This window comes from Oryx dammah, unplaced genomic scaffold, assembly GCF_014754425.2.
Source record: "Oryx dammah isolate SB20612 unplaced genomic scaffold, SCBI_Odam_1.1 HiC_scaffold_15, whole genome shotgun sequence".
NCBI classification, from domain to species: Eukaryota; Metazoa; Chordata; class Mammalia; order Artiodactyla; family Bovidae; genus Oryx; species Oryx dammah.
In genome coordinates this window covers 44752450-44777945 of record NW_024070199.1, presented here as the reverse complement: position 1 = coordinate 44777945, position 25496 = coordinate 44752450, and the positions used below count along the sequence as shown (strand labels likewise).

At 57.2% G+C, this 25496-nt stretch overlaps 1 protein-coding gene across 1 annotated transcript; it reads left to right on the top strand.

Moving 5' to 3' along the window:
• Positions 1–12226: 12226 nt before the first annotated feature.
• MRGPRF (MAS related GPR family member F) lies at positions 12227–21538 on the top strand. The gene is made up of 3 exons (XM_040255268.1): positions 12227–12409; positions 15375–15487; positions 19736–21538. The coding sequence occupies exons 2-3, from the start codon at positions 15440–15442 to the stop codon at positions 20717–20719; spliced, it is 1032 nt and encodes a 343-aa protein (XP_040111202.1). The 5' UTR covers positions 12227–12409; positions 15375–15439; the 3' UTR covers positions 20720–21538.
• The last annotated feature ends 3958 nt before the right edge of the window (positions 21539–25496 follow it).

The window sequence follows — 25496 nt, the reverse complement described above, 5'->3', positions numbered from 1 at the left end:
AATTAATTAAAACATAACAAAGCAAAACAAACAAACAAAAATCTCGATTCTAAAAAACCTGCACAGAGAGGCCATCTTTACGTGAGACAGTCTGGGAGGGCTTCTGGGAGGAGGTGACGTTTTAGCTGGGGTCTGAAGGATGAGAAGGAGTTGGCCATGGGTCAGGGCAGGAGAAGGCATGGCATTTAAGTGGGGGCGACAGCGGGCTGAGGACAGTATGCTGGAGGGGAGGGGCCGAGGTAGAGCAAAGGGGCAGCAGCAGACCCCACAGGGTCTGGCATCTAAGCCAAGGGGTAGCTTCTTCTGAGCAACAGGGTGCATCTGGAGGGTCTGAAGCTCAGGAGACAAACACGATGAGATTTATTCTTTTCAAGTGTGGTGGTTGGAGGGGGTGGGTTAGAGGGGGAGGGGGCAAACACCTCCCCCCCACCGGAGACCACATGGCCCCTAGGAATCCCTTGGGACTGGAGGTGACCCAGTACAAATATGTCTCAACCCCATGCCTTAAAAGGTAAGGTGAGTCGGAGACTGCGGGGCAGGGATGGAGCAGACACTGTAACCGCCTGGAAGCAGCCTGGACTTTGAACTCGCTGCCAGGCCAGCTGCCCAGGCTCCTCTTGGGGTGTGGGCCCAAGGGACAGAGGCCACGAGGACCAGGGAACCGGTCCCCGGACGGGGAGGGGCCAGGAGGCATCCAGGCTGAGGAGGGCAGGTCCTGCCAGGGATCTAAGCCAGGCCAGCGGACCTGGCAGGTCATAGTCGAGTCTGTTCTGTGGGTGGAGGGGAAGTCCCCACACGACTCAGGAACATATGAGCTCCTCGGAGAGCTGGCAACGTTCCCCGGAGCTGGGAAGGAAACGTCTCTGCCCTTCAGAGCTGGCTGAGGGAGCCGCACTGGACCCATTCATCCCACATCGAGTGGCTTCGGGACGTGTGCCTATCCTCTGGCAGGGCTGCAGGGGAGGACTTCCTGGAGGAGGTGACATTTGAACGGGGCCTTGAAGATGATGGAAGTCCTCCAGGGACCAGCAAGTAGGGGGAACTCACGAGCACAGAGGTTAGAAAAGGCCTGTATCAACCGGAGAACTGAGCAACTGGGAACCGCCCCAACTGTCTGGGGTGGAGGTTGGAAAGTTGGGGGGACTCCTCCTGGAGAGTCATCACCCTGGGGTCTCTCTGCCAAGAGGCCCCTCCAGCTGGGCTGACCTGGATGGACCGGCGAGTCCGTAACTGGCCGGATCCCTCTGACTCCTGGCTCGGCTTGTCCACCTGCCTCCACTCCCCGAGGCCCTTCCCCATGGGTGACCACGGAAGTGAGGGAACCCCCAATTTATGCTGGGAGGGACTTAGGGCAGTTCAGAGCCAAGAGGGCAAACATTCACCTGGGATGGCTCTAACCATCTCAGGGAGAGGCCCCTTTGCAGACCCCCTAGTAGGGAATCCCACCGCAGAGAGAGACCTTGAAGACAGGCCGTCTCACCCTCCCTGTGGTCAGCGAGCCCACCGGCAAGGAAGGGGGAAGGCTGCAGTACCAGCACGGGGCCCAGGGCTCAGGCGGGAGCTGAATCCAGCCCCGCTTGCCCTTCTCAGTCAAGTGCACCAAGGGCTGTGATGGTGGCTTTGCCCGCAGCTCTCTCCACTGGGCCTGGCAGTCTGGCAGTGGGGGCCCGGAAAGACCCAGATCCCTGGGGGTCTCATGCTGTGCTCTGTGGCACTGCTCGTTTCTACTGAAGAGCCCACTTCAAGATGCCATCAACCCAGGACTTTCAGAACAGATGTTTCTGCTCCTATTGTTTTCCACTTGCCAAGTTGTGTCCGATTCTTTGTGACCCCATGGACTGCAGCACGCCTGGCTCCTCTGTCCTTCACCACCTCGCCGAATTTGCTCAAACTCATGTCCATTGAGTCAGTGAGGCCATCCAATCATCTCACCCTCTGGCTCTCCCTTCTCCTTTCGCCTTCGATCTTTCCCAGCATCACGATCTTTTCCAGTGAATCGGCTCTTTGCATCGGGTGGCCAAAGGACTGGAGCTTCAGCTTCAGCGTCAGTCCTTACAGTGAATATTCAAGGCTGATTCCCTTTAGCATTGATTGGTTTGGTCACCTTGCTGTCCAAGGTCAAGAGTCTTCTCCAGCATCACAGTTTGAAAGCACCAGTTCTTCAGAACCACTTCTATTTCAAGTGGACTCGAAGGCAGTTTGGGGAAGACGGAACAGTGATGCCATCATGTTTTGATCACCTCCAATTCCCTTATAAAAATGAACAGAGCACCAGGAAGAAGGACTTCAGGCTTGACTGATATTCTGGCATCGCCTGAGAGTAGACAGCGGAAACTCTGCAGCTCCAGGGAGGTGGTCCTGAAGGGAGCAGGGACAGAATGTCACACATGCACCTGGTTGCTCTTTTTATTTGTAAGGAGAGAAGGTCAGAGATGTGGGTCCACACTGACTTGTCAGCAGGGCTTAATGGATGGCCAGGGACTCCGAAGGAACAAGATTGGACGGTTGGTCACAGGAGGTCAGGAGAAGAAGCCAGAGGAAGAGTCTCTCGGAGTGGGCACAAGGCAGCCGGACAGGTGTCCATGTCCCATGTAAGTGCTGACCAGAGGCCACCTTCACGGAGGAGGCTCTCTGTCATCAGAGGGACAAGATGGTCTGTCTGACGGCATCAGCCAGCCTGTGTCCCCAGCCACCCTGCTTTGCCTGGGCCCAGCAACCCAAGCTTCTCTGCACTGAAGCTGACCAGCACCCCCACCCCATTGCTGTGGGGCCAGCCACCCCATCAGAGGACATCATTCCCCAGGGGACTGCCATCCCCCTGGTGGCAGGTTGATTTGACTGGACCACTTCCATCATGGAAGGGGCAGTGATTCGATCTTAATCACTTGCTCTGAACAGGAATTTGCCTTCCCTGCCTGCAAGTTTTCTGAGGAAACCTCCATCCATGCACATCTGGAATCTCCTTGGCCATTATTATATGCCCACAATGCACACTGTTTCTCATCAAGGAACTCAATTCTCCACAAATGAAGGGTATCATCAGGATTAAGCCCTCTGGCTCCTCTGGCTCACCATGTTCCCCATCGTCCTAAGCATCCCTGAATGAAGGGATGGCCCTTTACTGGCTGAGTGATGATGCTTTGCTGTTTCTAGAATACTGTTTATGTGCCTAAATAAGAGATGAAGTAGGGGGTTACTGTACCAGCGGGCATTGACTGGTCCTGGTTCCAAGGGGGAATGCCACAGAGAGCCTACGCCTGGAGTCCAGAAGATTCTCTGGGGCATCCCTGAGAACTCTCATGTCCTGCAGTACAAACTTAGGATAAACCGAAATGACCCATGAAGGGCATAGATCCTTCAGGAATGAAGTGTTGGTCACCTCACCAGACAAAGAACCAGGATGAGCTGAGATGGGGCAAAGGGAATGGGTACGGAACGAATAGAGGAAAAAGAAGGTCTATCTACCTAGTTGGAATCACAGGACTAATGCTGTCTGTGTTTTCTCCCCAGGTCCAGTTGATAGTCCAACGACTACAAAGTGGGTTAATAGCAGCTCAAGGGACTTCCCTGGTTGTCCAGTGGCTAAGACGCTGCGCTCCCAGTGCAGGGCGCCCAGGTTCAGTCCCTGGTTGGGGAACTAAATCCCATATGTCAAAACTGAAGGTCCTGTGTACAGCAAGTAAGACCCAGAAAACTGAATAATTAAATAAGTTTATTTAATTTAAAAAAATACACTGGTTCAACCAACATCTAGTATTTTAAGTCACAAGATATAGAAGGGGATTGCAGCTCAGCTGGAAAACACCGCCTAGAGGTGGAACTTCGCATCTCCTTTTTTGGAAGGAGAATTAGTGTGTCTTTGATTGTACAGGGGACAATGGGGTTCTGTTGGGTAGAAAGATTATTTTCTGTATGCAAAAGTTAAACTAAGGGATCCCCTCACACCTATTAGAATGGCTATCGTGAAAGAAAAGCATAGAAAATAACTGGTGTTGATGAGGATGTGGAATAATTGGAAGCTTTGTGCAGTGTTGGTGGGAATGTAAAACAGGGAGCGAAATGGTTCCCCCCCACCAAATTAGAAAGATCACGTGATCCAGCAATTCTGATTCTGGGTATTTTCCCAAGAGAATGGAAAGCAAGCTCTCGAACAGGTATTTGCAACCCAAACATGGAAGGATTCCAAGTGTCCATGGACACATGAATGGATAAACAAAATGTGGTCCATCCATACAGCGGAATGTCGTTCTGCCATAAACAGGAGGGAAGTTCTGACACATGCTGCCATGTGGATGAGCCTCAAGCATGTAATGCTAAGTGAAGTAAGCCAGTCACGAAAGGACAAACGCTGCTCGACTCCTCTCGCGTGAGGTCCCTGGAGTCGTCACATTCATGGAGACAGAAAATAAGATGCTGGGAGCCAGGGGCTGGGGAAGGGGACGGGCAGTTCGTGCTTAATGGGGACAGAGTTCCAGTTTTACTAAATAAAGAGTTTTGGAGATGATGGAGGAGATGGCTGCCCAGCACCGTGAATGTACTTAAGGCCACAGAACTGTTTGCTTAAAAATGGGGACTTCCCTGGTGGTCCAGGAGATAAGAATCTACCTGCTAAGGCAGGGGATATGGACAGGTTTGATCCCAGGTCCAGGACGATTCCACGCGCCTCTGCTACTGAACCCGCATGTTACAACTACTGAAGCCGGGGCACCTAATGCTCAGCAGCGACGAGAGAAGCCACCGCAATGAGCAGCCTGCACACCGCGACTGGAGCAAGCCCACTCAAAGCAACGAAGACCCAGAAGACCAAAAGTTTAAACATTTATTTTAAAAATCAATTAAAAATGGCAAGTTTTCTGTTAGATGCATTTTGCCATCATTTATTTTAAAAGATATTAGAATTTTTTTTTTTAATTTTTAATGACTTAAAATACACACACATACCAATCAGCATAATCTGTTCAGCTGGCTCAGGACCCGGGGGCAGGGGCGGGGCGGGGGGGTGTGTGGCTGGAAATTCCAGATCAAATGAGCTAAACAATTCTGAGTGTTATCTGGAAAACAGCTACTTCTGCCAGAAAGTTTCAGAAACATGGCCTCCCCCAAAGAGGAGACAACAGGGCACTCAGACTGGAGAACAACTCCCCGATTCTACACTAGACCCATGGAAACTGTGACTAATTCCATGTGGGGATCAAGGCATATTTTTGTCTTGGGTGTCCAATGCACCAATAGTGGGCCCAGCGGAAATGCAGAAAGTGACCCCTACTTAGGGCAACGTCATTCCTCGCCTGCCTCCCTCCTGACCCCCTCAAGTGAAGAGTGGGTTTACACCAGCACCCCTCCACCCCGACTGCCAGCCTGTCCCCTCCCCCTCGTCACCCTCTCTGGGGCACCTGCAAACATCTTGCTGTTGTCATGGTAACCCAAAGATGGAGGCTGGGGGCTGGTGAGCGGAGAACCAGACGGCTCAAAGCCAGAAAAAAGCGAATTCGCCAGAGTCTTTTCCTTCCTGTCTCACTCCCCATCTCTGGGTAGTGCTTTCTGGGACCACCTCTCACACAAACTACTTGCGGCTCCCCCCAAGAAGTTAAGCATAGTTAAAGGGGAGGGGTGGGCTGGGCTGGGCTGTCTGCCCCACCCCACTGCGTCCTCCCTAGGTGACGCTGGACCAAGCGCTTCCCCAGCGTCTGCACCCACACCGGTGGGTGAGTGTCCAGGGTCCAGACCGGTAGGGACTGCTCCTTGCATGCTGTGGTCCCAGCCTTCGAGGTGTCCATGGTCCAGCCCCACCCACTTTCCTGTATGAAACCCCTCATTTCCCTGATGATGTGATGTGTCTGTTTCCTGATCTAACTCAGAGACAGAGAAACAGAGAGAGAAATGCTGCGGGGGACTGTTGCTGTTCAATCGCTCAGTCATGTCTGACTGCAGCCCACCAGGCTCCTCAGTCCATGGAATTTCCCAGGCAAGCATACCAAGTGGGTTGCTATTTCCTTCTCTGGGGAATCTTCCCGATTCAGTTATCAAACTCACGTTTCCTGAACTGGCAGGTGGATTCTTTACCACTGCACCAACAGGCAACTTGTACAGCAAGGGAACCTATAACTTAAAGTAGGAAAAAGAAGCAGATCAAACCGTGGACCTAGTTGGATTCTGATTCACATATACAATCCTGTCAATAAATCAATAAATGCGGACACTGGATGTTTGTCGGTTTTAAGAAATTATCCTTTATGACTTAGAAATGATCATGGTAGACTTTTAAAATGAAAATGGGGTCTTCTAAAGGTTTCCTTATTTTTCAATCCCGTGCTGAGGCCACAGATCAAATGACGTGATGACTGGCGTTTGCTCCCAGGACACAGGTGTGGAGGGAAGGGAGCAGGGGAATAGATGAGCAGAGGCGGACCAGAGCTGGTGTCAAGACCGGCCAAGGAGTTTGAGGCAGGCAAGCGTGACGACGCTGAGGGTCCCCACGGGCTAGTCCGAGTTAAGGAGTCTGATGAGTGAGCAGAACGCACACTGGGACTGTGCGGAGGGTGTGGCACCAGCAAGGAGTCCGAGTGGGACACACCACAGGCCTGCCCCAGGATAGTGGCCACACAGAGGGAGAGAAGCGGACACAGGTAGGAAACGTCTGGGCAGCAGGAAAGTGAGGGACTGGGCGGAGAGCCTCAAACTAGGAGGACGGGAGACAGCCAAGGCACCACTCCCAGGACACCCCGTCTCAGGCCCTGGGCTTGCGGGGGTCTGGAGGCCCCACCCACCTCCCCAGCCTCATCATACACCCCTCCCCCTCCTGCCCTCCCACCTCCATTTCCATTCTTCCACCACAGCAAATTCTTTCCAGCCTCAGGGCATTTGCACCTGCTGTTCTTGATCCCAGACTGTTCCTGTGAACTCCAGTGAGTAACTAGCTCCTCTCCTTCCCCTCCTCCGGCCTTGGCTGGAGCAGAAAGAGCTTCCAGCCTAGCCTTGATGAAAAGACCTTTTCTACCATTCTGCCCTAGCTTCCTATAGCTGTAGTAACCAGTGGGTGGCTGTAACCACAAACTGGGTGCCTTAAGACAACACACACTTATTCTCTTTTTTTTTTTTTTTTGGCTGCCACAGGGCCTGCGGGATTGAAACCATGTCCACCGAAGTGGGAGCACCAGGGACGTCTCCACACATTTGTTCTCTTGTAGTTCTAGAGATCAGAAGCCTAAAATCAAAGTGTGGGCAGAGCTGGAGACCCTAGGGGACAATGCATATCCCTGCCTCTTTCAGCTTCTAGAGGATAATGCATCCTTGCCCCGTGGCCCCTTTTTCACACCCCTCCAGCCTCATTCTTTGCTCATCACATCTCCTGCCTGATCATCTCACGCTGACCCTCCTGCCTCCCTCCTATGAGGACCCTTGAGATTATACAGGGCCCACCCAGATAACCCTGGGTAAGCGCCCCATCTCAGTATCCTTAGCTTCATCATATCTGCAAAGTCTCTTTTGACACATAAGTTCCTCTAGTCTCAGGATCTGGGGATTAGGACAGATGTCGGCATCTTTAGGGGAGCATTATCCAGCCTACATCACACCTTCTCTTCTACCACATCATTTTCCATCACCACACCTGTTCATTATCCTACCTGCACTGATTCCGGTTGGAATGCTTGAGTTCACGTGTTTCTGTTTATCACCTGTTCTTCTATCCCGTCAGGTCTGATTTCTCCACAGTTGTTTCCCCAACACCAACATTGTTGGTGTTCAGTAAATACATGTTGAATGAAGGTAAGAATGGATGGATGGAGGATGGATGGATGGATGATGTACACATGCATGTATGGAGGGATGGATAATGGAGGGATAGATGGTGGATGCATGTATGGATAAATGGATGATGGATGGATGGAGGGGTGATGGATGGATGAATGAGTGATGGATGATGGCTGGGTGGCTGATGGATGATGGATGGATGAACAGGTAGGATGATGAATGCATGAATGAAGAAGTGATTGGTCTTCCACATGTAGGACACAGGAGAATGCAGGTTTCTACAGAGATTTCCCCACATGCACGTTCCATCACAGATGCTCCAGCTGGAGAAGGGGAGAGAGGAGGGAGGCAGTGTCCTCTCTCTTCCCCATCAGGAAAACCAGCTAGATCTTAGAGAGACTTTTTCAATCCCGAGGGTTGAAACCAGAGGGCCTCAGGAACTAACCTGGGAGACCCAGCTCATGCACACACTTGCCTCATCTCCTAGAGGAGCTTAGCCAAGAGAAGGAAGGGGGGCCTGGACGCTAAAGAGCCAGCCTGTCACCACCAAGGGGGATGCAGCGCTGATATATGAATCTACAACATGTGAAAACCTTGAGAACTTTATACCGCATGAAAGAATCAAGACACAAAAGACCTGTGTGATTCTATTTCTACAAAACGTCCAGAATGGGTGACTTTACAGAGATTAAATGAGCGGTGACCAGGCCCTCGGGTGTGGGCGGCTGGGGAGACTGCTAACGAGTATGAGGTTCTTCTGTTCTTCTGAAGGTTGACAACAACGTTCTGTAATTAGATTCACAGTTCACGACTCTGTGAATCCAGTGAAACCACTGAATCATAGACTTTAAAGAGGTGAACTGTCTGGTGACTGCAGCCATAAATAAAAGACGCTTGTTCCTTGGAAAGTTATGACAAACCTAGATAGCAGAGGTGAATTCTTTGGTGCCTACAGCCATCAAAGTAAAAGACACTTGCTCCCTGGAAGGAAAGTTATGACAAACCTAGGCAGCATATTAAACAGCAGAGACATCACTTGGTCAACAAAGGTCCATACAGTCAAACATTTAGTTTTTCCAGTAGTCATGTATGGATGTAAGAAGTGGACCATAAAGAAGGCCGAGTGACGAAGAACTATGCTTTCAAATCGTGGTGCTGGAGAAGACTCGTGAGAGTCCCTTGGCCCCGCAAGGAGATCAAACTAGTCAATCCTAAAGGAAATCAACCCTGAATATTCATTGGAAGGACTGATGCTGAAGCCGAAGCTCCGATACTTGGGCCACCTGATGCCAAGAGCTGATTCATTGGAAAAGACCCTGATGCTGGGAAAGATTGAAGGCAAAAGGAGAAGAGGGCAGCAGAGGAGGAGACGGTTAGATGGCCTCACCGACTCAATAAACATGAATTTGAGCAAACCCTGGGAGATAGTGGAGGACAGAGGAGCCTGGCGTGCTGCAGTCCACGGGGTCACAAAGAGTCAGACACAACTGAGCAACTGAACAACGACAACACTGTTTGGTGTGTGAAGTGTGTCTCAAAAGACCTGTTGAGAAAAGAGAAGCACCAGCCTATCATAGCTGGAGTGGAAGGTGGGCACAGGGCGTCTCGAATCCTACCGCCTTCCTCCACGGTACAATTGGGAAAAAGGCTCAGTTTCTCTTGGTCCATCAGAGGCAGGGCAGGACCAGAACGTTGGCCTCTGCAGCTCCCCGCCCATCTGGACACCTCCGTGCCCAGTGCTGGAGTTGTAAATACAGAGTGCTCCCAGCGTCCTAGCTCGGGCCCTGCCACTGGGTGGGGGAGGGGTCCAGGAGCTTCACAGAGATGCTCCCTGGGTCTGAGTTTCCTCATTTCCGGAATCTGGGCACCTTGCACACAGAGGTCTTTAGACCCCTGGTTTTAGAACAGGCCGGGCACATAGTAGCTGCTCAGTAAATGTGTGTTCCCCGAGCATGTCGAAAGGGCGGTGCTGTGAGGATGAAGTCATTCCACCTGGCTCAGAGGACCAGCTGTAACTGTCATCATCGTCACTGCCTTTGTCTCCTGAGCAGATGGGACAAAGGGCGGCAGAAAGGTGAGAACAGGAAGGGTGAGATCCTGGGCCAGGAAAGGCCATTCAGAGCAGCCTGGCCTGGGAGCTTCATCCATGCCTCTGCCCTCCCTTCCTCCCCCTGGCCTCACCAGTGCAGGCCCCCCACCACCACCGCCCCGTTTACATGGGCAGCTCGTGTCCTGCCCCAGAGCCTTCGCTCTTGCAGTTTCCTCTGCCGGAGATGCCTTTCTCCTCTTCTCACCTGAGTCACTCCTTCCCAATTTTCCCCGTGGGCTCCATCATCACCTCCTAGAAGCCATCCTGATTTCGCTGGCGTGCCCAGCCCCAGTGCCTTCTGTCTGGTTGTGGTTTTACCCGGGCCTGGGTCCTCTGATTCTGGTCTGCCTCCCAGCTTGACAGAAGCTCCCTCTGCCTGGTGGGTGTGCGGGCCTGCCTGGGGTCTCTGCACCTTCCCTGTGGGCCCAGAGGGGCTGACCCACTCATCCAGGGAGCCCAGGAGGGCCCAGCAGAGGAGGTCCTGCCTGCACCCTTGTAGGGGTGAGGGCAGGCGTTAAACCTGCGGCCCATAGCACAGGACCACTAAAATGAAGTCCTGTTCTCCTGGGAGGGGCAGAGAACACTGGATGGCGGGGCGGTGGCTGGATTGGAGTGTGAGGACAGAAGAGGAGGGTTGGAAGCGTCGGGACCGTGTCTGAGTCTCCACGTGCGCAGCCCTGGGCCAGTCACCTCCAAGTTGCCCTAAGCTTCGCTGAAGGGGGAGGGGCCTCGCTGAAGAGGGAGAGGGATGAATGACACATGCTTCTGGGGTCACGGGCACCCGGATTCCCTCCTCATTGCAACTCCAGGATTCACTGTTTTTCCCAGGAGGCCCAGGGTCACCCAAGACTGGAGGCAGCCAGGGGAGCCCCACGTGCGGCCGGGGTTCCCTCCAGGTCCCGGGGGAGCCCGGCCTCCAGGCCGGAGGACGCTGGGTGGCAGTGGGACGCTGCACACCCAGGCAAAGGACGGCTTTCCCGTTTACAAGCGCCTCTCCTTAGTTTTGAGAGAAACAGATTTCCATACCAAATAAGGCGGTGGACTTCAGAGCCGCTGCCCACTTCACACAATTCCTTTTAAGAGTCCAAACGCAATTACACTTGGAACTTGCCCGGGTTGGCCCCCCACCCCCACCCCCTGGCCTCTGCGTGTAAACAAGCGGCCCAGCTGGGCCCCAGCTGGCCAGCCTGGGAGGGGAGGGGAGGGTCCCCAGCCTCTCCTCCCCCTCCTCCTCGGGCGTGGCCGTGAACAGCAACATCCTGGACTCCTCCCCCCACCCCTCCCTAAAAGCAAAGCCCCTCACCCCCAGGCCAGCCGAACCCAGTAGGGAACAATCCGCGCCCGCTCGGAAGTTCACAGGCGCAGGAACATCGTGCTCCTCTGGGCGCGGGGGTGCTGCGGCCCAGGGCAGGTGCAGGAGAGCTTCGTGTCTGGGTTCTCTTGCCGAGGCCCGCCAAGGCAGCCCCCAGCCTGGGCACCGTGTGTTCCGCAGAGGCTGTGCTCAGAATTCCCCCGGGCTCCCCGGGGCCATGAGAAAGTCGGTCCAGGGCAGCGGAGCCTTCCCTGGTGGCCGCCTGGGAAAGCCGCTCCTCACCCTCCCACTCCTCAAGGCCACCCCACTCTGGCCCCTGCGCCGCCGCCCCCCACCCCCAGGCTTTGGCTCGTTGCCCCAGGACCCCGCGGGGGGCTCGCCCGGGTCGGGGGAGGCTGACTCATCCTCCAGCCGAGCAGCGCACGCACCAGGCACCGCAGCCCCGCCAATTTCCCCGCTGGGTTCGGGCCCCAGGCAAGCGCTGTGATTTTCCACTTGCGCCATCTGATTGCTATTAGGGCTGGGGAAAGGGAATTCCTGGCCCCAGAAGCCCGCAGGGGGGCCGTGAGCAGATCCCGGGGTGGAAGGGGGTGTGGGGTACCACCTGGGGGGCACTGCTGTGCAGCCACCCGGTCGGCCTCTCCGAAGTCCCTGCGCCGCCCCACCCTGGAGCCCTCCTCCTGCAGCCTCCTTGGCTGCTCCGTTATCAGTCCCTGGGTACAGGTGGGGACTCACTCCACCCCCCCACCTCCACCCCCAGGCCTGCACGCCCAGAGATGCCCAGGGAGGGGCCAAGGGAAGGCACCGGGCAAGCGGACAGCCTGGTGCAGCGGGCAGCCCCTCGGAGCTGCAGATTCACAGCTGGACTCGGGCGGCAGTGCTCGGGCCAACGTGACGTCACCAGGCGGCGAGCTGAGTTCCCAGTGGGGCTGGGGGGGGTGGTTGGGGGGGGTCCGGAGCGGGGCATTCCTTCCCAAAGCCTCATCCCGGCTCGGCCCCTCCCCCTCTTCCCCGTCCCCGCCCCCTCCTGCCGGGCCTGGAATTGGGTTTGGGGCGGGTTACACTTCCAAAGCCGTCTCCTCCAGCAGGCAGGCAGGCAGGCGAGGCTCTCCTGCACTCCGAGCTCGCCTTTCCTGAGCCTCCGGGCAGTGCCTCGGGCTGGCCTGCCCGCCCGGGTGGTCCGGGACCAGAGGTGGGCCTCGCGGGAGGAGCCCTCGCCAAAGGGAGGCCTCCGAGGATCAGACCCGCAGCTGCAGGTAGTGCCACATGCCTGGGGCCCAGGGGAGGGCATCTCGGGAGCCAGGGCTGCAAGGTAAAGGCCTGGGCAGGGAAAGGGAGAGAGGTGGGCACCTCCGAGGCTGGCAGCCCCTGGAAATCACATGGCCCCAAGCAGGAGCTGCCCCCACCCAGACCCCCAGAGCAGTGCTGTCAGCATCTGAGGCCGCAGGAGTTCCGAGGACACAGGGCCACTTGAGAGTCCCCATCTTGTGCAGCAGGCCCTGGCACTCCGACCCCCAAGCCATCTGTCCTCTGCTTCCAGCTCCTGCTCTGTCCTCTGGGGGTAGGGGCTCCCCCACCCCCACCCCCCACCCCCCGCCCTGTCCCCTACTCTTGCCAGCCTCCAGCCGAGCAAGTGAGTTTTCTGAAAGGGCAGGAAGGGAAACACCCAGCAGGCAGCAGCCCACTGCTGTCACGCAGGCAGACTGTGCTTCCAGCAGCTGGGGGCTGGCCCTGGGGTGGACAGTGAGGGAGAAGGAGGCTATTCAGCCACGGAGGCTGGGCGGCTGTGTCCCACCTTCTCCCAGGCGGGCGGTGCCTGATGGGATGTTGGCGCTGGGCGAAGCTGTCTGTTCCTGAGGCATTCCAAAAGGTCTCCCCTGTGTCCGGGGGCAGGGACAGCCGCAAGCCCACCCCACAGCCGGCTCTGTCAGAGCCAGCCCAGGCGGCAGCCCCCCAAGACAAGGAGACAAGGAGCCGGGAAGACAGACAGTAGAACTGGAGGCTGCTGGCTGCTGCCAAGCCAGGCCTCCTGGAGCAAAGCCCTGCCTAGCCAGCCAGGCCAGGTTCGAAGCCCCGGAGCCCCGGGCATGGTGGGTGGAAGTGAGAGATGCGGTGCTTCCTGAGGCCCAGGGAGGCAGACAGGTGGCTGGAGGCTATCTGGGCTCCTGCTTTGAGGGGAGGGTCCGCAGTGAGCTGAACTGGCAGATCTTCTTTTGTCTGCGTTAGCCCAAGCTAGCCCTGTCATAGGCTGAATCCCAGCATGAGGAGCACACGCGCTCACACACATCCCCCACACGTCACACACACGTCCTTGCATGGCCCACGTGGGGTTCACCTTGGCTCTCAGGTCCCTCGAGTCCCTCCGTGCGGGTGCAGTAGCTTTTCAGCTGGCCCCTGGCAGGGCGACGAGGGCTCAGACACACACAGCGACAGCCACCGCTCGAGTCAGGACTCCCTGCCCAGCCCCGTCGGGGGCAGGTCCCAGCCAGCAATCCTGGGGGGCATCTAGCCTGGCCGGAGGGGATCAGGGGAGGCCCTCCAAGTCAGGACATAGAGCCTGGGGCCCGGGCCTCGGGGTGGTGTGGGTCTGGAAGGCTGGGCAGAAGAGGAGGAACAGTGGAGGAAGAGGGTGGAAGGGCGACCACTCCGCGGGAAGACGGGATGAGGCCGGCACTTTGAGGGCTGCAGGCACCCGGAGAGTTTCAACAAGTCCCAGCGTGTGAAGGAGGTTGAGATCTGTCCGTGGCAACGGGGACAGGGGTCCAACGAGAGTCAAGACCGCCACGGGGGTTGGGGTAGGGGGCACAGTTATATGCACGCCTGCGACCCCTCCCCTGTCCGGCTCCTTCGCTATCTGCAGACCCACACTGCTCAGGCCTCACGAGCTGGCTCATGCAAAAGGGGTCCCACCCTGCGCGCAGCCAGAGGCTGCAAGCCCCGCCATCCGCGCCGGCCCCGCCCCCGGCCCCGGCGGTGGCCCCTCCAGGCGACCCCGCTCCCGGCTCCGGGAGGCCGGTGGTTAAAGAGGGCGGGCGACTCTCGAGAACCGCCTCTCCGCGCAGCTAATGACCGGCGCCCGCCCGGGCCGGCCGGCCCGGGGCGGAGGGGCGCGTGGCGGCCTGGACTGGCGGCGGAGGCCGGGTTGGAATTCCGGGGGAGTCAGGAGGAGGAGGAGGGGCCCAGCGGCCCGCCGCCCGGCCGGGGCCCCCGCAAGGCCCCTCCTCCATTCACAGCCTCAGTTTCCCACCTGCACGTTGGGAGGCATGGGTGCTTGCCAAGTTGGGGCTGAGCTCAAGTTGGGGACCGCGGTCAATTCGAGTGAACTCGTGGCAAGTCCACCAGTGAGCTCTGCCCGGCCAGGATGAACAAGTGTCAGGCCACCCCCCGCTTCTCCCAGCCGCCCCCCTCTCCCGCCCCAACCCCACCCTGAAGTCCTGGCCGAGTCCAGCTGCTCCTCCTCCAACCTGGAGCTGGGGCCACCCTAGCGACTTCAGGGCTGGCCCCTCCAGCCTCCCTGCCTCTTCAGCCCATCTAGGCTCTGCAGACACAAACCTGCAAAGCTGTGATGTCCCCCCTCCCCCCGCCACCCTACAAGGAAGGTGACCTCACCTCCCTGCCCTCATCACAGGGGGAGTGACTACACCTGCCTTCTCGCTGGTACCCAGGACCAGGCAGGAGGACGGGTGTCCGCGAGCAGGCTCTCACTGACCCAGGGTGGATGGTGGGTGATGACAGCAATGCTGATGATGACCGGGCTGCCTCCTCCTCCTCCAGGAAGTCTTCCTGGCCAGAAATTATCTTTTCTCTCCCACGTTCCCTCCTGGGACTAACTACCCAGAACCCCTGTCCCACCCCTGGCTGGACCCAAAGGTGATTCCCAAGAAGTGTGTGCAGGTGAACAGTCATATCCCCAGACGCCGTCTGGCTCCAGAAATGTCCGACAGAGCTGGGAAGGAGAAGGACTTCTTCCTCAGGCGGTGTCACTAGATTATCAGCAGGGAGGTGAATGAGGACCCCTACCCCCGGGGAAGGAGGGGGCGGTGCACACGGTTGCCACCTGCTCTGGACTCAGCAGGAAGCCCCGTGCCTCCCACAAGGCCCTGCCTCTGGGGAACCAGGGGATGGTTCATGAACCTGCCCCTCCAAGGGGACAGCCCTGCGGGCCACCCCTGGGCGTGGAGGACACCGCCCCCCTGATGCGACCCTTTCTGCCATGCCTGGTGGGTTGTGCAGGCCGGTGAGCTGTGAGCGGAGCCTTGAGGAACGTGGACTGGCCAGGCCTGGAGATGGCTGGAAACTGCTCCTGGGAGGCCCACCCCACCAACTGGAACAAGGCAAGTCTCTCCATCAGCTCCGTACAGAGGGGGCTCCTCCGCCAGGGTCTGCGGGATGGGTGTGATGGGATGGGCACGCCACTCCGGTATGTCCTGCTCACACACACTCTGCCACCAAGAACCCATCCGCTAGCTCAGGACAGACAGGGCCCCTCCGGGCTGTGTGGCCTGGCACTGCTTACCAGGTCCCTTGGATCCCCAGTGCCTTCATTATTGGACTCCCTCAAATCCTGCCCTGTGTTACCAACCTCCAGAGATCTCATTCTCTCTTCCCTGTGGAGATGGGGTGGTCAGCTATTTCCCACGGCTAGGCCCTGCCAGGAGGCCCTACAAGGCTGGCTCCGAAGGGGCCCCGATGTCACATGCTCCAGGGGGCTCTGGCCCACCCTGCCAGTGTCACCCAGGGTCTGGTCGCCTCGAAGCTGAGACTCTGACAGTCCATCAGGCTGACCCATCCCTTCTGCCCTTGCCCCTCCAGTCCCTACTTGTCTGAGGCCCTTGGAAACTCCGGAGTTCCTTTCTGAATCCTGGGCAAAACCCTCTCAAGTTGGAAGGAGCTCTTGAGTTTAGCGGGTACAATGTTTGAGGAAACCAAGGCTCACGCCAGTGTAGTGACTCAACAGGGGTGAGTCCAGAGGCCCAGCAGACCCCGGACTCCTGCCCAGGGCCTGAGCCCTAGCCCCAGGCACCTCCCCGCCATGCCTGCAGCCCCCTCCTGCCTCCGATGGTGACCGCTGTGGGGTGGCCGCCACGGGAAGCAGAGATGGCACCGGCTCCAGAGCCTCCAGAAACCCCAGAGGCAGAGCCCAAGGAGGGGACCAGGCTCCAGCAGGCATTTTACAAGGTTGTATGTGGCCGGGATGGCAGCTCACGCCCAGTGACTCACCAACCCTCCCGCTCTGACTCTGCGGAGAGGATTGCAGATTTTTTCCAGCCTTCGAGAGGCTCTGAGTGATCTGGTCTGTCAGCCGCAGCCCCTGCTGCCCGGCTCCTTTGGGTGCAGAGCTGGTCCTTCACAGACTCCTTTAGTCAGTGGTCTTGTAGATTATGCCTCTCCTCCCCAGCTAAGAGGAGGTTCTTCAGAACCACCGACAGGAAAGGCTGAGATTAGAGCAAGCTAAGGCGTTTGATGGGCTTCCCATGTGGTGCAGTGGTAAAGAGGCTGCCAGGCAATACAAGAGATGCAGGTTCTATCCCTGGGTCGGGAAGATCCCTTGGAGGAGGAAATGGCAACCCACTCCAGTATTCTTGCCTGGAAAATCTCATAGACAGAGGAGACATGGCAGGCTGCAGTCCATGGGGTCGCAAAGAGTCAGACACGACTGAGCGCACACACGCACAGCACGAGGGATTTGAGAGCTGACAGACAGACAGGTGTGGAGTCATCAGTAAATGTATTTAGAGAATGCTGGGTAGTGGCTGGGACCCCCATGCCCTGAGCTCATGGGGCCAACCCAGAGTTTCCCAGCACCCTCCAGTCCCTGCTTGCAGAAGCCCCTTGACTGGAGGCCAGAAGTGCTCTCCCTTTGTTAGGGGGTGTCAGGCCCAGAAAGCCATCTTTCAGGACCCAGCTTTTTGCCAGAGCTGGGGGGCCATCTGGAAAGCAGCAGAGTGAGCTTGATCTGACGACCTTCTGGTGTTTTTTTTTTGTTTGTTTGTTTGTTTGTTTTGCTTTTGTTTTGGAGGGAGAGTCATGAGCAGTGGGAACTGATACCCAGGCGGTGTTTAGAGGGAGGCGAGGTTCAGGCTCTGTGGGAAAGAGCGCTGGGATGGATTAGTGATGTCTGCCGGGGTATGGCAAGGAGAGTGATGGTGTTCTGGGCAGCCTCAGCCACTTGGGACGAGAGGTCAAAATCAATAGCCTGAGAACAGAATCCAGCATTTAGTTGCGTTGTGCTTGGCCCACACAGTGTTTTTTCTTTTAGATGTGAAAGTTTAAAGATCGGGATAAAGAACATTTAAAGATCTAGGCTTCCTAGATGGCTCAGTGGTAAAGAATCCACCTGCCAGTGCAGGAGAGACAACAGATGCGGCTTGGATCCCTGGGTCAGGAAGATCCTCTGGAGGAGGAAATGGCAACCCACTCCAGTATTCTTGCCTGGAGAATCCCATGGACAGAGGAGCCTGGCAGGGTGGAGTCCATGGGGTCACAAAGAGTCGAACATGACTGAGCGACTGAGTGCGCACACACAGAGTTTACAGTCTCGAGTTCTGACTTCTCTGGGGAGTGGGGGAAAGAGGATCTGTCACTCAGTCTGCCAGTCCGCCCTGGAGCCCCCCGGCTGGAGCAGGGCGGCTGCCCACTTGCTCAGGACAGGTCCCCTCTGCTTCGCCATTGTCTCTCCCCCGCCACTGGCTGGTTTCTTGCACCTGGCCCACCTTCACGCATTTCTACGCCAGCCCAGACCCTGCAGCCAAGACTGACATTTAGCCAGATGGACTCACACAGCCAGAACAAGTGTCAAACCACCGAAGCGCTCCCCCACAGCTCTATAAATAGCCACTGCCTCCAGCGTCTCCCCCTTGAGGGACCCCCTGGCCAGACCCAGTTCCCTCATGATCCAGAAAACCAAAGGGTCACCCAGACCCAGCAGGGGACCACCCTGATTCCCCAGGTCTCTCTGATCCCACGATGGGTCAAGGGTCACTTTTGGTAACTTGCAAGTGATTTTGCTCTTTTAAATAAATGTTTTCATGTTTTAGTAGAAAAATTGCAAGTTTTGTAAATTTGCATAAACCTTGATCGACTCTGTTAGCCTGTTGTCGCTTGTACTTTTTATCTAGTACCTTTTTTTAAACCTTTCGGTTTGTGTTGGGGTATAGCCACAAACTAATGTGACAGTTTCAGGTGAGCAGCGGGAAGGATTCAGCCATACATGTACCTACACGCACACAAGTATCTGTTCTCCCCCGAACTCCCCTCTCACCCAGGCTGCCGCATAACATTGAGCAGAGTTCCCTGTGCTATACTGTCAGTTATACATTTGAAATATAGCAGTGGGTACATGTCCATGCCAAACTCCGTCACTGTCCCTTCTCTCCCAGCAACCATTAGTTCATTCTTGAGGTCTGTGAGTCTATTTCTGTTTTATAAGTGCATTGAAGATACTTTCTTTCCCAAAGATATTTGAAAGTACATTACAGGGACTTCCCTGGTGACCCAGTGGCTAAGACTCCAAGCTCTCAATGCAGGGTGCCCAAATTTGATCCCTGGTCAGGGGACTAGATCTCACATGCCACAATTAAGAGATCACATGTCACAGTTAAAGACGCCGTATGCCGCAAGAGCGGCGAGCCTATGCACCACAACTAAGACTCAGCACAGCCAAATAAATACTTTACAAGTTTTTAAAAAGAAAGTAAATTACAGACTCCAATGCCCTTTGCCCCCAAACAGCCTGTATCTTCTTAAGATCAAGGGCCCTCCCATGCAGCCACAGTGCATTTTCTGTACTGCATTTTCAGTGCGTCACTCTTCAGAAGGGGCAAGATGGGTCCAGGACCATTATCTAGACATGGTTCCTGTTCAGTCTTCCCCAGTCATTCCCGTAACAGCCTCCACGGCGATCGCTAGACCCACAACTCAATCCGGGCATACAGCCCTGCAATGATTGGTTACGCCGCTTTAGTTTCCTTCGGTGTAGAAAGGCTCCTCGGCTTTCTTGCACAATATGGACGTTTTCTGGGCAGCGGGACGTCAGGCCCCTTGATGAGGGACTGATCATTTTCACTGTTTTCGCCATCACTGCGGTAGGCTGCCAGCTGCACACTCTGGGGCACAGAATGGTAGCACTCTGTGAGATCAGGGGTGTCTCCTGCTCCAGCTGGAGCCAATTAGTTGCTCCAAAGCCAAGTCTGTCATCAGGAGCAACACTCCTGGAAGCAGATGTGGGTTTGCGGTGGAGCCTAGCATACCTAGATGCAGGTGGGGGTTTGGGGGTGGATCCTGCACGCATGCACGCTTAGTCGCTCACTCGTGTCTGACTCTTCGCTACCCCATGAACCACAGCCCGCCAGGCTCCTCTGTCCATGGGGTTTCCCAGGCAAGAATCCTGGAGTGCGTTGCCATTTCCTTCTCTAGGGAACCTTCCCCACCCAGAGATCAAACCTGGGTCTCCTGCATTGAAGGCAGATTCTGAGCCAGCAGGAAGCCCTGGGGGTGGAGCCTAGCAGACCTGGATGCAGGCACAGGCATGGGGGTGGGGGCCAGCCAGCGTCACTGCGTCTCCCTCCTCCACACCTGCACAGGTGTGTCCCGGCGTGAGCGAGGCCCCCGAGCTCTACAGCCGTGGCTTCCTGACCATCGAGCAGATCACCATGCTGCCGCCGCCGGCCGTCATGAACTACATCTTCCTGCTCCTCTGTCTGTGCGGCCTGGTGGGCAACGGGCTGGTCCTCTGGTTTTTCGGCTTCTCCATCAAGAGGAGCCCCTTCTCCATCTACTTCCTGCACCTGGCCAGCGCGGACGTCGGCTACCTCTTTAGTAAGGCCGTGTTCTCCATTCTGAACACGGGGGGCTTCCTGGGCCCCTTTGCCGACTACGTCCGCGCCGTGTCCCGGATCATGGGGCTCTGCATGGTCCTCACCAGCGTCAGCCTCCTGCCAGCCATCAGCTCGGAGCGCTGCCTGTCGATCATCTTTCCCACCTGGTATTGGCGCCGTCGGCCCAAGCGTCTGTCGGCCGTGGTGTGCTCACTGCTCTGGGCCCTGTCGCTGCTGGTCACCTGCGTCCACAACTACTTCTGCGTGTTCCTGGGCCGCCAGGCGTCCGGGGTGGGCTGCAGGCACATGGACACCTTCCTGGGCATCCTGCTTTTCCTGGTCTTCTGCCCGCTCATGGTGCTGCCCTGCCTGGCACTCATCCTGCACGTGGAGTGCCGGGCCCGGCGGCGCCAGCGCTCGGCCAAGCTCAACCACGTCATCCTGGCCGTGGTCTCGGTGTTCCTCGTGTCCTCCATCTACCTGGGCATCGACTGGTTCCTCTTCTGGGTCTTCCGGATCCCGGCGCCCTTCCCCGAGTACGTCACTGACCTGTGCCTCTGCATCAACAGCTGCGCCAAGCCCGTGGTCTACTTTCTGGCCGGCAGGGACAAGTCGCAGCGCCTGTGGGAGCCTCTCAGGGTGGTCTTCCAGCGGGCCCTGCGGGACGGGGCTGAGCCGGGGGAGGCGGGAGGCGGCACGCCCAACACGGTCACCCTGGAGATGCAGTGTCCCTCAGGGAACGCCTCCTGAGAGCCCCGGCGCCTGCAGGCGAGGTGGGGCCCACGTGACCTCCAGAGACCCTTGACAGAGGGACGTGAGCCGGCAGCAGCCCTGGGGCCCAAGCGCAGGGAGAGAAAGCCACTCCCGCCTGCGAGCCGCCTTCTCCCAGGGCACAGGCTCCCCTGGGGAGGTGGGCAGAGAGACAGACAGCCCCCCGTGACCCTGCCAGGCTCCCCCGGCCACCCCTCCTTCCCTGAGCTGCGGTACAGAAGTCGCCCCCAGGCCATGGGCCAGGCTCATCCTGACCCCAGGATGGTCAGGAAGGGAGAGGAGGGCATCACTCAGCCCTGTCCACCTCCTGCCCCGTGAGGCAGCCCTCTCCGAGAATGACTCTGCCAGCACCATCGCCCATCGGGCCAGCAACTTCCTCCTGCCGTGAGGACACTTCCTGGCTCCGTTCTGTCCTCTTAAGGTGACCTTGTGAGCTGCGGGGGAGAGCTGCCCCTTAACCACCTCAGGGTCCCGTCTTTCTGTGGATGACGTTCCCGCCTCTGGGGAGCCCTTGGGCGGCCCGAATGGCGGGGCTTCTGTCCTGGCAAGTGGCTGGACGCAGAAAGGAGCCTCGGCCGACTTGGGTAACTCACTTTCTTTTCTGACTCCGTGCCAGCTGGTGCGTCCGAGCCACCATCTGCCTGGCCCGCAGGGCTCCGGTGGGCCGTCTGAAAGTGGGCGCTGGCTCTCCCTGGCCACCCCAGCCCACCTGCAAGCACGGTGGCCCAGCTTGGTCAACGGAGGTTTTATGAAAGACAGTCAATGTGTATCAATAAACGTTTTCTATCTTGCACTGAGGAAGACTTCCTGCCCTCTGTCCTGTCCGTGGCTTCGTGCCCACACTGAGGACCCCACGGGCATCCGAGGCCCAGGTGGGCTGCCCTTCCATGCTCCCTTCCCCGCACAGCCTGCTCTGTACCCCAGGTCTCGTGCCCCGGCTCCTGGTGGGACTGTCTACACCCCCAGTTGCTCCCTCTCCAGGGATGGTGTCCACTCCTCTGCTGGGAGAGCATGATCCCCATGCTACCCTCTGTTGGCTAAACCCGGTGCCCTTTCCACTCACCCAAGGCCCCCCATTCCCTCTGGAAACTCAGCTTTCATCGTACCTCCTGAGTTCCAGGCTCTGTGCTGGCTGATACGGCCCGGCCCGGGAAGAACACAGTATGTCCACAGGGAGGCCCCCGACCCCCGGCCCTGGGGGGCCACGGTATCTTCTGCTGGATGTCCCTCCCGCCTTCCAGAACTGTCTGTCCTGAGGTCTCTGGGGCCAGGCTGGTGTCCCTGTGCCTGGCACCTCCCGACTTCCCAGCTAGAGCCTAGAGCCCCTCCCAGGCCTCCACTTGGGCTGGGCTGGCCAGCTCCCTGACCGCCCCTCGCCCCGACAGCCCGTGGGAGATAACCATTTTGGATCCAACCTTCCCTTTTGTGGGAATGTCTGGGGAAGCTGCTCACTGCACAGGCCCCAGGGAGAGACCGAGGGCAGGGGCATCGGGGACCCTTGGAGCAGAGCGCCCCTCTTCTGTGGAGACGGCGGGGGCTTGGGCAGGGCGGCCAGTGGAGGGAACTGCCCTTCAATTCAAGGGAGCAGTTCCACCCGGTGGCTGGCATTCTGCCCGCAGACCCTGGATGCCCTCTGCCTCACCCTGGTGATGCTGGAGCCCAGGCCACAACACCCCCTCAGGCCGGCTGACCCCCAAGTACGTGGCCCCAAGGACCGGCCCCCTCAGGCCTCCACTCCCGAGCTCCCTGTTCTCAAAGCCCCGGCCGCCTCTCCAGCAAGGCCGCCACTGTGTGCCCCAGAGGCCAAGGTTCCAGGAGCTCTGGTGTTGGGGCCGGTGCCTGCATCCCCTGTCCCAGCCCCTTGGGTGCACCCCCCAGGCCCTCCTCCACACACCAGACAGAACCCCGGGAGAGCAGAGTTGGAGGGCGGCACCGCTAACATTTCTGGGGCCCCAGAGAAACCAGGTGGGGTCCTGACAACACGCATGGGAGGACCCGTCACTTGGAAAGCTCAGGCCTCCACGCGGCAGGAAGGCCTCCAGGCCTGCAGGTGCCCAAGGAGGCCGACCAGGGCTGGCTCCTCAGGGCACAGTGCATCACTGGAGTTCACCTCTTCTCAGGAGCCCCCACCCCAGCCCTCCAGCCCTGAGTCCCCTGTAGGAAGCTGTCCCCAACCCACCCAGGAGCTCAACCAGGGCCTCCCTGCCGACTGCCTCGGCTCAGAACCCAGGCCTGGTGGGTGGGTGGGCAGCATTGGCCCACAGCAGGGCCTGGAAGTCAGGGCAGGGCTGCAGCTGTATATTTGAACACACATGTGCCCTTAGCAGGTGCTAAGCCAAAAAGGGGGGTGTGTGTAAATTCCAGGACTGAGGCCTCTCCCAGCCCTTGGCCCCTTCTGCCTATGATCTTGCCAAGGAGCCAGGCCACTCTACCCCCCTGCCACCCCAGCCCCCTGCCACCCCACCCCAGGAAGCTTTCATGCATAACCTGCCCACACCCCGACCACCTCGCTTCTGTGCTAATGGGTCTGTGCTGCTGCTGCTGCTACTGCTAAGTCACTTCAGTCGTGTCCGACTCTGTGGTCTGTGCTAATGGTGGGTAAAGACATAGACGCCTGCTAGCAGATGCCTCAGCCCTGGACCATGCTCCTCCTCCCTCCTTTGGTGTTTAATTATTAAAAGGGGCCTCCAGAGTCCACTGCAGCGGTGGGGTGCTATGCCTCAGCTATCCTCACCTCCCAAAACAGCACAGCCTAGCCCCCAGCAGTCCCCCCGCCAAAGCCTCCTTCTTTCTGGGTGTCCCATAAAGGCAGGAAGGCGAGGGTCCAGCAAGCATCACAGATTTCCACCCTGAAACTGCCTGGGGCGAGAGGCCTGACCGGTCTCCCCCGACAACTGCTGTCAACAGGGTCATAGAACTGGGGAGTGCGGTCTACATACCCACTAGGCAGCTTCTAGGTGGCTGGACAAAGAAAGAACCCTTGTCTCTCTTCGGCCCCCCAAGGCCCCCACCCCATCAGATAAGCGCAGTGGAGGGAGGGGGAGGGGTGGCCTCGGGCAGGACAGACTTCACTTTTTCGTACTTCCTGTCGCCGCTGTCTCTACATGAGCAGGGGGCCCCCTCCCACGAACCATGGGACCTCGGTGGGCAGTGCCCTGGTTTTCCCGCATTACAGACAGACTTCAGAGGGGAGGGGAGCAGCCACTGAAGGAGGGACGTTCGTGGGAACAGCCAATCCCAACCCTGCTGGTCGGGGCGATGACTACTGTTTATTTCTTTATAGTTTTAATTGGAGGAGGATTGCTTCACAGTGAGGTATTAGTTTCTGCTGTACATCAGTGTGAATCGACTGCAAGTACAGATATATCCCCTCCCTCTTAAGGCTCCTTCCCACCCCTCATCCTATCCCCTCATTTATTGAGGACCTCCTGTGTGCAGCTGGCCCTGGACTGAGCTCCATGAATCAGTCGCCTTTAATCTTCAGGACAGGACTTTGCGGTACAGACTATTCGCGGCCGTTGTAGACACCGGGGCTCAGAAATGGGGTTGCCCGTTGAAGATCAGTCCTGCTAGGTGGACAGCCCTCTCGGGAGCCCCAGTCACCATCCGGCACAGTGGTTTTCTTGTTTTCCTGGAAGCTCAGACCTCTGAACCTCTGTGTTTTCCATCGGCCAAGCACTGGGAGTTGAGGTTCAGGGGTGATGGCCAGACATAGCAAGCCCATCACAACGCAACGGCACCCTGGACCAGCCTTGTTTTATTCCATGGCCACCAGTAGCCAAAGGCGGGGACAGCTCAGTTTCAGGCTGTGGATGTCCAGAATGAAGTGGGGGGTACGAAGGCGTGCGTGTTCAGCAGACGGTGCAGTGAACAGCCTGGAAGCTGACATCTCCTCTGTCTCATCTTCCACCCTAAGAAGAGGAAATGGAATGCTTCTCTAGCATCCGCCCAGCTTTCCCGTATCTCCTGCCAGTGTGGTTTTGAGATAAATTGGGGTTTGTATTTTATGCCAGAACTTTCTGAAGTCCAAGAGCTTTTCTGCAAAGCTTGGTTCAAAAGCCTCAGCCAAGAGGATTCTTCTGTCCTGAAAACCAAGAGCTCCCTTTAGAAAGCAAGATGGAGCGATGAGTCCATTCATGATCCAGCCTCTCAATGTTCGGGGAGAAGCCCCTGTCCAAGAAAGCCTGTCCCTAAGCGGGGTGGCTACAAGGTCAGGGAGCTCTGCAAACCTATCGCAGAATCTTCCAGAACCAAGACAATCGAAAACACGAGTGCGAGAATATCACATTCTCAGTCAGTTGGGGCTGGAGAGCGGCCAGTAGGGGTTTGGAGAAAACAACAGGACACAGTTCATAAAATTAAAACTCACGGAAACTCCGCTTCAGTGAGTCAGATGCCGGCAGCGAGTTTCCTGGCAACTCAGGAGACAGCTTCCCTACACAGGCAGAGTTTTTTTTTAAGTCTTCATAATTATTTAATGGCAGCCTAATGGATGCATTAATACAATAAATTGCATCCATTTAATGTAGAGTTCAATAATCTTAGACACACATGTGTATGCTCACATTATCACCAAACCAATATACAGAATGTTTCCATCCCCCCAAAAGAACATTTCCATCACCTCAGATTTTCCTAGGGCACCCAGCCCATCATCCCCGGCCTCTGCCCTAACCCTGAGGCAACCACTCGTCTCTGCCTTATGTAACTGTAGATTCTAGATTACAGTTAGTTTCATAAGCAGAATTTTTATCAG

Excerpts from the sequence above, each read along its gene's own strand:
- MRGPRF (XM_040255268.1), top strand. The coding sequence starts at position 15,440 with ATGGCTGGAAACTGCTCCTGGGAGGCCCACCCCACCAACTGGAACAAG. Across the intron at positions 15,488-19,735 it reads ACCCCACCAACTGGAACAAG|GTGTGTCCCGGCGTGAGCGA; the intron begins GCAAGTCTCTCC and ends ACACCTGCACAG.